General features: G+C 30.3%; 1 protein-coding gene across 3 annotated transcripts in view; it reads right to left on the bottom strand.

The window, feature by feature from the left end:
- The window catches only part of Moe (Moesin), a 71,647-nt gene that overhangs the window by 48,584 nt on the left and 6,616 nt on the right, over positions 1-16,447 (bottom strand). Inside the window, exon 1 of one of the 3 annotated variants that reach the window (XM_076397014.1) lies at positions 5,073-5,405. The exons of the other annotated variants lie outside the window; for them this stretch is intronic. Coding sequence (XP_076253129.1) covers positions 5,073-5,090 — 18 coding nt within the window. The 5' untranslated portion in view covers positions 5,091-5,405. Of the gene's footprint in view, positions 1-5,072; positions 5,406-16,447 lie in introns of those variants that run through there. 3 annotated transcript variants of the gene reach the window in all.

Raw genomic sequence — 16,447 nt, 5'->3', positions numbered from 1 at the left:
CATCATTTGAAATGAGGGCATCTACAAAGATCTAAGGGTACAAAGAGTCACCGGAAAAATTAAAGGATTTGCCAAAAACACCAAGAGAGATATCATGAAAAAGGTCAAATTACTATAACTGGTCGACAACAGTGGACCTACGCGGAGGTTGAAGAGACAAAAACCCTTTAAATTAATACAGTTATTTGTGAAAACTATGCAGCTTTAAACTTATGTGGAAGGCATCAGTATCCACAAGCGTTAATTAAGTTTAGGTCTGAAACCCTAGATGTGGAACACTATTGAAGAAACATTACTAGATAGTGAGTAGCTATATACAATATGTATGCCATGTGCTTTTTAAATAAAAATGCAATAATATCATTTAAATAATTAATTTAACAAATATATTCAAAACATTTTATTATTCTTTAACTTAAAATGATGTAATAACAAAACATGTTAATGAAAAACCATTAAGTCATAGTATTTAAAATGATTCATAATTATAACTTGGACTGATTTCACTTTAGAGAATGTTAGCAATGACATTAAAAATTAAACAGCACAAACTTATTTAGTTTTAATTTTTTTACAAGTCATGGTATATAGTTATATTAAGTGGTTTTTGAAAAATGTTAATGACCATGGATAATTTATACGGTATAGGTGACATTGACAAGTATAATTCACGTATTATTAAAGATAAATTATGAGAAAACATATGTAATTTTATTATTTATATATAATTCCAAAACGAAAATAATTAATCACAATTTAAATAATACGATATAGCGATATATTTGATGGCAAACTTAAAAAAGATAATTTGCACAGAATATGTCGAAAAAAATCTAGTTAAATTAATAAAACGTGAGGTAATAAAAAAAATCAAAGATCGATACTTAAGGATGTAAATTTTGATCTGATTCATCAAGGGCGTCTATGTATTACAACTAGGATATACTGAAGAATGAGATCATCATAAAGTAGTTGGAAGTGCGATATTTAGTAAAATTAAGGATAGAAGTCCAATCTCCGTATACTTTTACTGCTAATCTGTTATCACTGTAAAAATAGAGAATTATCTTGAAAACTGGGAAAACGTTGATGTAAACAACAAACCGTATAAATGGAGATACGACGTTTTAAAATGTATAGTTAATATTTACGAATAATCAAGGGGCATATATTTAAAAATTTTATATTCTATTATATAAAACATAGAGTAAAAATAAAAACAAGATAAAACATACGAGAAGACATAAGAAAAACATAAACATAATATAATTAACATCTGTATAATTTCTAATCTACTTCATTGATATAACATATCATAAAATTATTATCAATAATGTACAATTATACCGACTCCTGATAGTGTGCTTTGATGAATCACAACGCCGCTCTTTTGTTTTATTTAATACAGTAATACTGATAGTACGTTGTTATGTCAACTTCTGTATTTTTGTTTAATGACACACTATACTAATTACGAACTCGCAAGTTGACTGAGTCGCTAAATAGAAGAATGTATATGGAAAGCCTACACAAAAATTCAAGTAAATTGATTAAATTTAACATAAACCTTTTTGTTCTCCAGTGTATTATGTAAGAGGTCATGGGATTTACGTAGGATTACCATTTTCGCGATAAAAACGTTTTCATTTTAGTCAAGATAACTAATCAATAGATAAAAAGCATAACGAGTACCTAGAACATTTAAACCGTTACTGTTTGAACTAAGATGATTATGAGATTTCGTAGTTGACATCGTCGGTTTATCTCATCAATTCATCATAATATCAATATATATCATTATAATATCTCATTATAATATCAATCAATTTATAAAATATACAGATAATAATACCTATCACAAATTTTACTACATATTATATTGCGTATATTTCTTATATAAAGTTTAGTGCCAACCCTAACAGATTTCACAATCAAAACTGAATAATGAAAAAACTAATAATGAATATACTAATAGTAATATTTCATCTTTCACAGTAAGACTATAAAAATTTGGTGCTTTCAAACTATGTTAGTGAAAACAATACTGCTATCATATATTGAAGCTCCTTGTCGAAATGATATTAATAAAATGTTAAACACCACCATCATCACAATCAATGGTGCTGGCACAGAAAATTTGCATATTCTCGAGCTTGCTATCCACCTAGAATACTTATACATGTATAACAGTCCGAAGAATTGACAAGATAGGCATTTCTGTGCCTGTGTATCTGACTTAGGTCTTGAGAGTAATACGAGAGTCACTACTTATATTTCAGAAATTGACAACACTGTTGTAATGTGAGTCCATCTGAGACTGTTGTGCCAGAAAACATCGATGCTTGTGTGCGAAATGATTAAGCAAGATCGTCATGTCACCTATTGTGAGATTGAGTCATCCCTAGGCAATAGCTACACCAACATATATGCGATTTTACATGAACACTTAGCTGTGCGAATGTTATAATGTTCGCGTTGGATCCCACACAATTTGACAATCACTCAAAAAAAGGCTCGTGTCGATTCGTGCAAAGAAATGCTTAAGAAATTCAATCGCGGTGCTTCGAAAGGCGTTTATAAAATCGTGACAGGTGACGAATCATGGATATATTCGTATGAACCAGTAAGTAAACTGCAGTCGACTGTATGGGTGTTACAAGATGAACCAGATCCAACAAAAATTGTTCGCGGACGAAGCACTTCAAAGAAAATGGTGGCCTATTTCTTCGGGAAAACTGGTCATATTGCAACGGTGCCTCTAGAGGATCGTAGAACAGTAAATTCTGATTGGTACACAACCATTTGTTTGCCAGAAGTCTTCGGTAAAATAAGGAAAACAAACAAGAGATGCCGCATTGTTCTTCATCATGACAATGCGAACTCTCAAACAATATACTATTTGAGCACTCAAAACATCGAATTGATGGGTCATCCGCCATACAGTCCCGATTTGGCAGCCAATGACTTCTTTTTGTTCCCATCCGTGAAGAATAAACTGCGTGGTCAACGATTTTCATCGCCCGAAGAAGCTATTGAAGCGTTCAAAAATCATGTTTTGAAGATACCTCATTCGGAATGGAATAAATGCTTTGAAAAGTGGTTTAAGTGTATGCAAAAGTGTATCAATTATCGTGACGAGTACTTTGAAAAACAATAAAAATATATTCGCAGCTTAACTTTTTTTTTTCTATTCCCGAAATATAAATAGTGACCCTCGTGTCACCTTAATGTCGCAGACATTTTGGCCTTCATATTTATTAGAATATTGAGTCAACTTTTTAATGAAATCAATATAATCAGCATAAAAGTTGTTAAAACAGAATAGAACAGTTGTATTAAGAACATATGGAAGGATTCAGAGATTCAAGACAGAAAAATCAATCGTTATACACTAGTTTGAACAAATTTCATCTTCAACAACTATTGAAAGAAAATTTAATTATGAATAGAGCGAACATACTCTTTATGCTACAATACAAAAAATAATTGAAAGTTTTAACTGACGACTGAATGAATTACGAAATCGATATCACAGTAAGTTGTTGCAAGCACTGGGAATTCAATAATTACTACCCACCATAAATATAACGAGTGCCATTAAAAGTGACAGAAATTAATTGCACCAGCCGTTAAGTTTTTGTACCCCATTTTTCACAAAAATGCGATATTAATAATCCCGGCATTTCATTAACTGAAATTAAAAAAAAAAGAAACTGGAGTTCGCTGGGCAAGTACTTAATTGGTAATACTAGCGCGTAATTGCAACTCTAATTAAAATATTAATTTCACGAATAACATTAAATGTATTTATACTATAAATGCACTTATTTAAAACCGCAAAATTAGTTACATAAATCTTTTTTGCATAAATATAAAACCAATAGGTAAAATATTCGTATTCAAAAATGTTCGATTTTTCAGTCAATAAAATGTTTTCAGGGAGATATTTCGGGAACTTTACCGGTTTGGTTGAGTGTAAATTAGCTCAGTATCCAAACAGGTTACTTAGAATTTATGTATTTTATTTTGGCTCACATGACTTCACTGTTTAATGTAATGCAGTAAAATCAACATTAAATGAATAAATAAAGAAATAAAGAACGGAGAACTCTAAAATCAATTTCCAATGACGCTCGTCAGAGAGGTGCATTTATTTGTTGTGTGAGTTGAAACAGGTTTAATGTTGAAACTTGGTTTAATAATGAAAACAAACTAGAGATCGAAATTTGAAGTATTTCGGAAGCTTCAAGGCACACGTACGAAGAATAGATCCAAAAACATATGAATTAGGTTCGTAAAACTGAAGATTGACAGTTTATGCTATCGGAACAGCTACAATGGTTTAACTTTAATTTCTCACTTATCCTCTAAAGCTTGCAAATGACTTAGATAAAGAAACCTTATAGTTAGATCTACAGTAAACTGTTTAAGGCCTAACAAATTATAATTCTGATAAACTTTTATGTATAATACGTTATAAATTCCGGGCTCATTCAAAAACAGTGACTTCATTATGTTATATTGTCTCACAAACTATTATTAACAATTATTAAGATAAAGTATCATTGATTCTTGGTAGTAATTCATATACGCACTTGTAAAAATAAATGGAAACATCAGTTAGAAAACTTTGTATTTTACTGACAATATTTGAACAGATTGATCATCAATCTTTTTTGTTAAGTTTAGCCAAGATGGGCAAATATATCAAAGTTGCTTTAATGAAAGTTTATAGAATAATATTTTCATTCTTAAAATTTCGCCCTTATTAAGAAAATGGTTTAAATCAAATTTATAGGTTTGTTTTTGTATAACAAACTTGTATAACAAACTTTTGTACTAGGGTGATGTTATTTTATGACGATTATTTGTAAATATAGCATTTCAAGAATGACACTTTAATTATTTTTAGTATTTTTGTATATTGGAAATAATTTAGAATTTACTAATCGGCATATTTCTATTACACTAATTATGAGTACCTATGCGATTAATTACACTGTACATTTCTGTCCCATTTTTGCAAATTGTTTAAAAAAGAGTTAAACGAAACCTATTATTACAAAACTTACCATTTTGCTCGACACCATGGTGAAAATAAATGTCTCTTAACCGATATACACAAAAATAATGCACTGTGTTTTTATATAATTCAACACCAATTAATGCGAACCTAACTAACAACCAAACAAAATTACCATTTCTTACAAAACATGACCGTTGCAAAGGAAGTACATTCGAAGTCTCTTTCCTACTCAACAATTCATCCACGAAGTACGTACGCGAAACTTGCCAGTGTTACAAAAAGAGACAACAATAGGCAAGGGACGACGCCGATTTGAAGATCGCAGCTGTGACCGGCAAGCGCTTCCTTCATGACCAATGGAAATGCCGTTTTTTAAATTACCGGTCTCCCAGAGCCCACTTGCAAGGTTAACAGTGTGGAGCGAGGTTGCCAAAGTGATATATTGTCTCCAGTTTCGATGGTTATTTGTATGGGTTTCAATGAAAATCGTTTAAAAAAGGGAAAATGTGTCAAAGGCAATATAACAATAAAACAATGCTATTATAATTACAAAATTAATTGTATGGCATATATTAAACAATAATATCGGTTGGTTATACAAAAACAAATGCATAATTTAAAAGATTTTTATATTTAAAAATATTATCTATAATATACATAAAACTAGTTCTATTTTTCTAATCTTTTTTTGATCAATTCTGGCTGTTTTGACAATAGAGACAATGACAATTCAATTTAATGGTTTGGCCAGCTCATGGTGAAACTATATCTTAACATTTTCATCGAAATCTTTAAAGATTGGTCGACAAAGGCGATATTCATCTTTAACGCCGAAACATTTCACGAGTGAACGATTAGGAAAACTGGATATTAATTTCTCTGACCTACTATATTGTAACGAAATATATTTCGAAGGAATCAACATTCAAATATATTGATTAAGCCAGTCATTAGATATATAGTTGCAACAACTTTTTTAGATATTCTCATTGTAGGAAATAATAGGTGTAGTTATAAGAATCAGCTGATACCCTAATGGTATCAAAGGAATCTGTGAAAATGTCAATACATGCACAATGACAGATTAGATGATAACAATCCAAAACAAGTAGGTCAAAAACATAATGATGTATTTCAAGATGATTATAAGATTCATTCATCAAATAAATACTAATCTGACACAACAAACCATAACTCAATATAGAACAAAATATCAGAATATTTAATTTAAAATAATAATAATAATAAAAAATATTATATAGTATGTCCAAAAATGCATACAATATCTAAATTTCTTGCCATTTATGCCTTTGTATTGCATATAACAAAACAATCATTTTTTAAATAAAACTATATTTCAAAATTCATTCATTTGAAACAACTACTAAATTTAATTTTATCTTACGAAAACAGTTTCCGTATTACATGCGTCATACGTTTCAGCATTGTTTTAATTCTTATCTCAGTATGCGGTGGCTTGGGAGTGAGTTATGAAATCACTTTAAATACACATTTCAAATAGAGACAAATTTAACAAGATAGGATCTATTAAGTATTCTACTACAGACTGTTCTTAAAACTGTGTACTAGTGATATAAACTGATTATATATATATATAGTAGTACTTCCTAAAGGATTATATTTTTAGTTGAAGTATATTGTTGAATGTTTTTAAAAATTATTGTATATTTCACTACATAGTATAAAACAAAGTCGCCTTTTCTGTCCCTATATCCCTATGTGCGCTTAAATCTTTAAAACTACGCAACGGATTTTGATGCGGTTTTTTTCAATAGATAGAGTGATTCAAGAGGAAGGTTTATATGTATAATACATGCATAATATACTAAGGCAACATTGCTAATTTTAGAGGTTTCTAACGTGATGTCGTAAATTTTTTTAGGCTTATTTAGCAATTAGCAAAAACGCTGCCTAACCCTACGAGTTAGATCAAATTAATGTACTACAGTTTTGTACACCATAAAAAGGTCTACAAAAAAGTCCGTGATGGTATATGTTTATCTTTTAGGGATAACCCACATTAACCATTTTTATTGTTTACTTTTTACGTGAGAAAATAGCTTATTTACGAAGCTATTTTAAGCAATACGGCATTAATCCTTATCGAATTAAGTACCTTAAATACAGTGTGCAATTAATATAGATCAATATGGTTCCTTACAGCATGTAAATTAAACAAATATTTTCGGAGATATTACAAATTTAAAATTTGCGTTTAAAAATGTGTAATGTAATAAAAATTGTATGAATTTAGATATTCCAAAGATAGCAGGAAATCTTCATAGTAAGTATAGGGGAAGAGGAATTGTTTTACTCCAAATTTAATGCGTGCAGGCCAAGGGCAGTAATGAATGAACCAAAAATACTGGATCGATTTTAATCATGTTTTCATTGAGTGACATAGGCATATATATTTTATGCCCGTGCAAAGTCGGAGCGGGCCGCTATGTTTTTATATACAAGGTTCATATTTTTTCTGTAGGGTATTTAATTTAGTATCAGCATTGCACCCGTGCGAAGCCGGGGCGGGTCGCTAGTATATAATAAATAACTGAACTAAATAGATTTTAATATTTACAAATGATGTTATTCATCTGTAATAATTACATAACGCGTTAGACAAAAGGCCGAACCGATCAGAGTCAAAATCAAAGAATAGTACCTGGTAGTAGTACTGGTTTGTCGAATGATATTTCCAACGACCTAAAATCAAAGAGGTTGATTTATCAGCCTATTATGGGGTCTATTTGGAGTTATGAGGTTCAAATATTATTAACGTTATGAGGTTGTACTAAAACATCAAACCAACTAGTAATCCAACTTAAATCCCAGCAACATAGAAGCAACACACAGCCACTGAACAACACGCAGGAAATCTGAAGATTGAAGGGAACTAAACCAGATGAACTTGTACAGTGTTTAAGGGTTTAATATTAATTTTAGTTTAACTAGTCCTATTTAATTTTAATTTAAGAAAAACATACTGATATATTTATCTGCCTATCACTATTCCACTATCACTTGTCCTGTCCATATATTGATACAAGTACAGCACAGCACGAGTAACACATTAATTTTATAATTAAAAAAAAAGATTGTACTAAACATGTTTAATGTAAGATCTCCATTTATTTTTAATATTAATAACATTTATGATTTTTTAATAAATGAAAAGTGCTGGCACGAAATAGTAAAAATATTTTTATATAATTCTAAGATAAAAAAGATGTTAAAAAAGTTAGCTCAGCCTGGCTTAGGCCAAATTAACTCATTTGATCTTTGTGATAATGTCCACACAATGTATTTATTAATTTGAAACAATTTTAAACGTTTTTATTTCAAGTTCTACACACATAAAACGTTTCATACTGCACGACAAAAACCAAAACTGTAATTATCATGCAACTTATTTTTCCTATACCGTTTACAGAATTGAATATGCGTATTGGAAACAAATATTTACCGTCTATGTACACGGATACATTTTGTGTAGCGGCAACAACGCAGGAAACCTTCATAAAAATGACCACAGCCACTAGCAGGATTTTTACCTGTTTTTACATTAGAATCAAACAACAAGGCAAAAATAGATTGTGACGGTATGGATTTAAAACATGATGTATATCGGTAATAAATCCAATCAAAATAAAGTTCCCGATATAGAACTACGTTGCTATTTAAATATCTTAACGTAAACTAAAAAACCTGTATTAATAAAACGGTTTTGTGTTTATTTTATTTGCAATCTATAATTGGGAGAAAATTATATTTAAATTTTAGAGTATCCTCTATTACAGTTCAGAAAGATTTACGATGATTCTGCCTACAGACAAAAAACAATAACTGTCACACGGAACTAGGCCTGGTGAGTACGAAGTGTCTTCAACTTGTCCTTGATCGATTTAGTAATATATACCGAGTGTTATCCGAATAAATTCGGAGCGAAATTGCTTGAATATTAATCTTACTCCCTTTACAAGTTCGCGTAGTTTGGCTCGCTTCAATCTTCTGCTTTTCAGGGTGTTGCCCAGTAGTAATAGTAGTACTGTTTCTACGTTCGTGTGGTTTAGTAACTTTTCATGCATTTCGGCGAAATTCTGGATAAGTTTATGAATGCATTTGATTTCAAGGTCATCTCGCATCTTTGGCTACGTATCACTGAGCTATTACTCGGTTTGATGACTTAGTGCAACCTCCTATTTGCACCCAATTAAGTCCAAATAGGTTTTATTATTGACTGATAAACCTTTGACCTTAGGATATAGGTCATAGGATCAGTTGCTTAATTTTGAATCTGATCTTCTGAGCTTTTTGTTTAATTACTAAGGGATTTTGCTTGAGGAATTGGGCGTATACCTCAGGGCATAAAATTAGACTATTGTATTCATGGGAGCGAAAAATTGACAGGGCTTGATTTCGAAATATTAAGTAATATTTTTTAGTCTCTAGTCCATTGGTCATAATTACTAATTGATGGTCTCAATTACCAAAACATAGTGTTTTCTATTACATATGACTTGCTTTCCTATATAGAAGCACGAATTAACAAACCTCCAAATATCTTTGGATACTTATTTCTATAAAGATGCTTAGTCATTATTTGTTTTTTAGCAAGGACTTTAATTTTATTTTGACTATATTTACCAAAATACAATAGAAAAGAAACAAGTTCAACTTATAATCACATTTAATGATTTTAACTTTTTCCATTAAAAATTGCATACAGATAACAACTACACATCTAAATGTTATTTAATATGTGCGGTATTTCTTGGTACTGGTATAGTTGCGGTTAACTGATAAAATATAATAGATCATCGATAAAAACAAATTTTAAAGTCGAGAAAAATTGGCAATGACAGATGGTGTGTTTAAGATGGAAGTAAATGTGAAGTATTCTAGATGCAATCTTAATACGTATAGTATAACAAGTAATCTAGCTGGTCATTCTGGAATAAGAAAAAAAAAACAAGTATTTTATATTGATTTAGTTTTAAGATTTAGTAATAAATGTGCGAATACTTTAAAAGAGCTGATAGACGACATGATCCAAGGGTTATATATCTGGACGTTTATTCCTTATAGCAACACATAACTATGACATTCCTAAAAAATGCCAGGATCACGAAAACTAGTCGTAAAAGCTCATTAGCATTGATTATATAGCATCAGTCAGTAATTCTCATGATAGACGTAGATGGTGCGCTTAAGACTGTGATATGGACCATAGTTGAAAAAGATAGATGACTAATCTACTATAGTAGTTTGATTGCTACTTGTTACTTTTTTATGATAGTCAAAAATACTAAGTTAAACAATATTTAAAAGCAATAATTGTGGTTTTAGCTTTATTAATGGATGCATCAGATTTCAGCTTTCATGAAACATATCTCATCTCATCAGAACAATGGCTTTATATATTATATTAAAGAGTTTGTAGCTCTTTGGGGAGTTAGATAAAATCAACGGATCAAATTCCAAGTACTACTATAACTGACAATAGTTAATCTGACTAGAAATCCTAAGATTTTTCAGAATTCAGTTCCATTACTACTATTATTAGAAGGAAACACAAGTACCTAATTATTTGACGGATGCCCGAATCCTCAAGCAGAATCGGCGAAATACCTCGACAACCGTTCCGATAGTAGATTAAATTGGAAAGACCATGTTAAATAAAAGGCAGAGCAAATCAGTCACATAATGAAATAAATGTACTGGTTACTCAGAAAATACTCCCAACTTGACCTAAAATTAAACTAAAGAGATTGGTTTATCAGTAGAGTTATAAGCCCATTTGGACTTATGGGGTGCAATAATTTTTCGACTGATTACGAATGTCTATCGCTACGAAAGCAACCAAGATCACCTCGAAATCAAATGAATCTTAAAGAGGTGGTTTATAAGATACTTTTAACCTTTATAAAAAGAACAGAATAAACTGAAACCTTTATGTATATGGTACAATTTAACCATGAACTAAAATAAACTAAAACAAAACTAGACATTAAAAATGCACATTGTAAAATAAACACATCAGAAAAGGAATATCTAAAAATAACTATGGGTAAAATGTGGGATTTTCTGTATTGTTCTCGATAAAAGGAAACATGCCACCATTACCAGCAGAGTCACTAGCAAACGTGTTAATAACAATGTAATGCATTTCTAATATGCTTTACTTAGCATTTTTTATTGGGCAACGTACCTCCTATCGACAACAATTATTCTGACGCAACAGCCCATGATTCCATGCAAAATGTTCTCTAAAATTTCCAATACTACTGATTATACAGAGAAATTGAATTAATTAAGATTTTATTAATCATTATATTAATTGAAACGCCATTATTAAAACACTCACGTACGGTTTAAATTCCCCAACCTTTGAATGATAGTATTTTTAATCTTTAACAAGATTAATTCGGTCAAATCACAGAATTAGTTATTGCTACTGTCAACAGTATTATATTATTATTTTAGAGCAAAATAGACTAGTTAAAATGATATTAAAAATGATTAAAAATGAAAAAATTGCTAATTTAACAGTTTAGGGTTACTGAGAATGAAGGCTTTCAGTTTTATTAAAATAATGAAGGATTGGAAACTATTTATATATCCAAAATTGCTATGAACATGCGTCATCAAAATGTTTAATGTACTACCTGCCGCAATGTGTAAATTCGTTTTAGAATCAGACCATATTTTCCTTCCCATTCTTTCTCTATTTTGGTTAAAAAGAGACACAATTCTGTCTGACAAAATTTTTGAAAACAATAGTGATAAGAGGTTATAACTTTAACCTATAAATTAATGTGGCTGTAAAATTAACTGTAGTTTTAAATGTACTATAATATAAAATAAATTATATTTGACAACATTTTTCTTTCATTATTTTATATAGATTCGAATTTTGTTATAGATCAAAGATAAAATAAACTAAAATTCAGAGTGGACGTGGCAACATTGCGCCGTTTTAACGCCATAAATTTAGATGACGTAGTTCACACCCAACTTTGTATAGACTAGATATTCCTTCCAACAAAACAAACTGCCAATGCACATCGTTGATGACGTCGAATATACTGTTATATGTACTTTGTAAAAACGTAAAATTTATTTTAAACTCGAAGCGGATTTTTCCTTCTCGTTTTACCCTAGTTAGAAAGAGACAGAATGCTCTTGGATGCGTGGGGACATTTAACCGAATCAGTCTACAAAGTCTGCTGTCAAAGCTCTACAAAATAAACGATCATAATAATTAGAGGTTACAAACCGACAAACGTAAACCAAAACTTATGCTGAGGGATATGGATGATGGGTATAACTTGTGTATCACACAAATTTACACTGTCACATTTTAGATATTAGAATTGATCACCCAATTAACAGCATAATATTTAAGCTAACATGACAAGCAAATTCAATAATTTATAGGCAAAAATTAATAACATAAATGCAATATATAGAATTTTTTACATCGATAATGAATTTGAACAAACGATATGTCTTGTCAGAAAACTCATATATCATACATACGCTATGCACAATATACATAAAAAAGCCAATAAATTTTTAATCCCATAATTCTTTAACATATATATCATAAATAGGTCACAAAAGTATTAAAAATTACTTATAATATTAATATCTTGTATTAATAAATGAATTACACATATCCAATTAAATGTAAATTTGGATCAAAAAAGTGTAGGTGTAATTAAATAAAATGTCAGTAAAGATAATTCAAAACCACACGTCATAGACACATAAAAATATGTGAGGAATAACAATTTTCACAAAGTTGACTCATTATTCAATAGTATCATCAAAATATAGCTAAATAACACTGATAAACTAACAAGAGCCAAACAACCCCACGCCTTTTTCGTCCAATACTCATTCACCGCCACTTTCAAAACTTGAAACAAAAACAAACACGAGATACATCAAATTCTTAAACACATGAACAAAATGAAATAAATTAATATGGCAAAATGAATTCGTATAATGTGTATGGCAAACAATATTAACTTTAAATATACATTTCCTACATTTTCTCAGGCAAAGTCTAATATACTGAAAAGTGCAATTTATAAAAATGTAATACTCGTTTTAAACTCGGCGCGGCTTTTTCCTTCTCATTTTACCCTACTTCATAGAGATAAAAAACCTAATACCAACACACCAGTTTGGGTTCATTAACAAGCATCCAACAATTGTCCAGGTCCACAGAATAATAGATGTTATTGAAAAAGCCTACGAAAGTCAAAAAGTATGCTCAGCTATATTCTTAGATGCACACAAGCCTTCGATAAGGTTTGGCATGAATGCCTTGTTCATAAAATACAGAAAATGCTACCAAAACACCACACCGAACTATTAAAATATACATATCAACATTATACCCAGAATGTTTAGAGTCAAACAAGAAGAAGCTTACTCTACAATAAAAGAAGCTAAAGCAGGTGTACCACAAAGAAGTGTACTGGGACCAATGCTTTATCTACTTTACACTTGTGATATACCACAAATGGAAAATATCACGGCGGCTACATTTGCTGATGATACTGCGATTATAGCTGTTGGAGATAATAGTGAAGAAGCCTCACGAAAATTACAACAGGCAACTGACAATATAAATAATTGGACACAAGCTTGGAAAATAAGAATTAATGAAAGTAAATTTGTACATGTGCAGCTCACCTATAAACAGACCGTACAGGCACCAATAACATTAAATAACACTATCATTCCATATCTCGGAATGAATCTCGATGCAAAACTTCGCTGGAAGGAACATATAAAGAAGAAAAGAAAAGAACTGGAATTGAAATATAGGAAAATGTACTGGCTAATTGGAAGAAAATCACAATTATCAGTACATAATAAATTGCTATTATATAAGCAAATATTGAAACCTATATGGAGTTCAATTATAGGGATGTTCTGCAAAGAGTAACATAAATGAAATACAAATGTTTCAGAACAAAGGCATGAGGAAAGACTCCATTCTCATACGAATATTGAAAAATTGCAACTTTTGGATACCACCAGAACAGGACACCAACTCAAAAGAATCAAACCATCTTATCTTATGTAGTGTTGTGTAGTGAGGTGCATATAATAAAAAATTCAGTAGTGACATGTATAAACATTATTTCACCAGAGACTGAGTTAGGGCCGATGGGTCCTCCTAGTTATATACCTAGATTTAAGTTATCATAAAGACAAATTGTAGGTTAGACGGAAACGACTAGTAACAATGTAAAAAAAGCATTAAAATTTATAATATTAATATCAATAAATACAATATTCTCAAAGTTGACTCATTATCCAAAAGGATCATCAAAATATAGCTTTTTTGTATCCCTTTTGTAATCCAAAATCATTCATCGCACATTCAACCACAAAAATTTGACAAACAACAAAAACATACACAAAACACTATCAAATTAATAAAGATATGTACAAAATTAAATAAAATTAACATGAAAAGAGTATCAACTTTAGATATGATTTCCTAGAATGTCTCAGACAAAGTCTGACCAACGACCGTGATATTACATCTGTTGGCCTTACATCTTAATACAAAATTATACAGTTTATATTTAAAATGATATATCACAATGTGTAGAATATAACACTTTAATAGGCTTGTGCATTGGCTTATAAAATTTAATGGTACTTTCATAAAAGCATTAAAAGCAGATTTACTAAAAAATTATAATCCTAAATGGTCAATGTCTGTTATACATGTTTAATATCTCCTATTTGATGGCTTTATGGCAATGACGTCGATACTAAGTCAGTATGTAAAGCATTTAATCTAAAACGTGTTATCCTGCATACCATATGTGCTACAACTATTCAAAATAAAAGGTATCAATTTCAAAAATAAGTTTCAGTCACACTATCATGTCTAATTTCTTATTCTATATGAAAATTACATTGATGAAGCTTTTAATTTGAATAATTCTGGGATCTCGCAATGACTTGAAATTTGTTTTTTTTTTGGTCCCAAAAATATAGAATCTTTTGAAGATGACTCCCAAGTTTATACTTGAAATTAGTTTTCCCGTTTAGAAAGGCGTAAAATGTTAATTGATGACGAACAATGGTGAACTGATGAAAATGTTAATACCTAAAATAACTTGGAGTATATGCCAGTGCATTTTGCACGGAGTGTTGATTACACAGACTGCTCTATGCTGAATAAAAATTAGATTGAAATATTTAGAAATATTCCAGATTTTCTGTCGTAGACGTCATACAAATAAGACTAAAAAGGTTTGTAAAATCAAATGAAACGTCAAAACAATGTTAATTTGTTTTTTTATGTGAGATGAACCCAATGTATTCCAGAAGCTTAAATGTTTAACCAGAACTACATTGTTTGCCATTATAACAGTACACATATTTTTTACCAAAAATGGCAGGAGACTACCTACACACTTGACATATCCACATGTATACTTTATCTCTCAATTGAAAAAAGAGATATGAAAGGAAGGCGTTATAATATTTTCTACAATCAGCATTTCACTGCCGAAAAAATATTTTGATGAGGATGATGACAGGAAACCACATCAGTAAAAATACACTTTTAAAAACACGGGATATAATTTTTAAGCAAACATACCACGAAAATAATAATAGCTCTAAATATAACGTAGTATAATTATCAGTTTTATCAATGTAATTATGTGACATTATCAGTATCATCCACCGTCATCCTTAGCACTATTTACAACAGCGAAAATAATTTCATCACAAAATATTTTGTTGTCTCCAATTAGCTGTTTAAGAACGATCACGTGATACATTATTTTCTATGTTTATTATTTCATTTTGCACCTCGATGCAATATAATTACCACTATATTAAATATTATTATTAAATTCCACCATATTTGGCATTACGACTGATTCGTATAACATAAATTGGTCTTATTAACGTTCATGTGTTGACAGTATATATCAATTTAAACTGAGTTAAAATAGGTTATATAATATACGTACTAAACTAAAGAGAAATTTTTACAATAACGGTAATACTTCAGTATATAGGAATACAGTATACACATAGTACTGTACGTAAGTTGTTACTTTATAACCAAAGGTGTATTTGTTGCATCGATGTTAAGCCTCGAAAAACTAATATTGTAACACTTCAGTTGCTGAAACAACTATATTGTGATGAAGGTTTATCCCATTCTAAGTCCAAGCGCTTTATTCAAAAATTGAAGTTGTGTTAACTATTGATTATTGAATTGTATCGAATATTGGTATGTTCCTTAAGGCAAATTCTGTCTGTTTTTCTCTAAATCCTTTCCATTCCTTTCTAATCAGTGCACAATTGAGGAATAAGTCCAGAGATGTAGATGGTTTGGACACGCCT

The sequence above is a fragment of the Rhynchophorus ferrugineus genome, unplaced genomic scaffold (genome assembly GCF_030347505.1).
Source record: "Rhynchophorus ferrugineus isolate W39M unplaced genomic scaffold, kcgeb_rfMv2 rfM2, whole genome shotgun sequence".
NCBI lineage: Eukaryota > Metazoa > Arthropoda > Insecta > Coleoptera > Curculionidae > Rhynchophorus > Rhynchophorus ferrugineus.
This window is presented reverse-complemented; position numbering and strand designations above follow the sequence as displayed.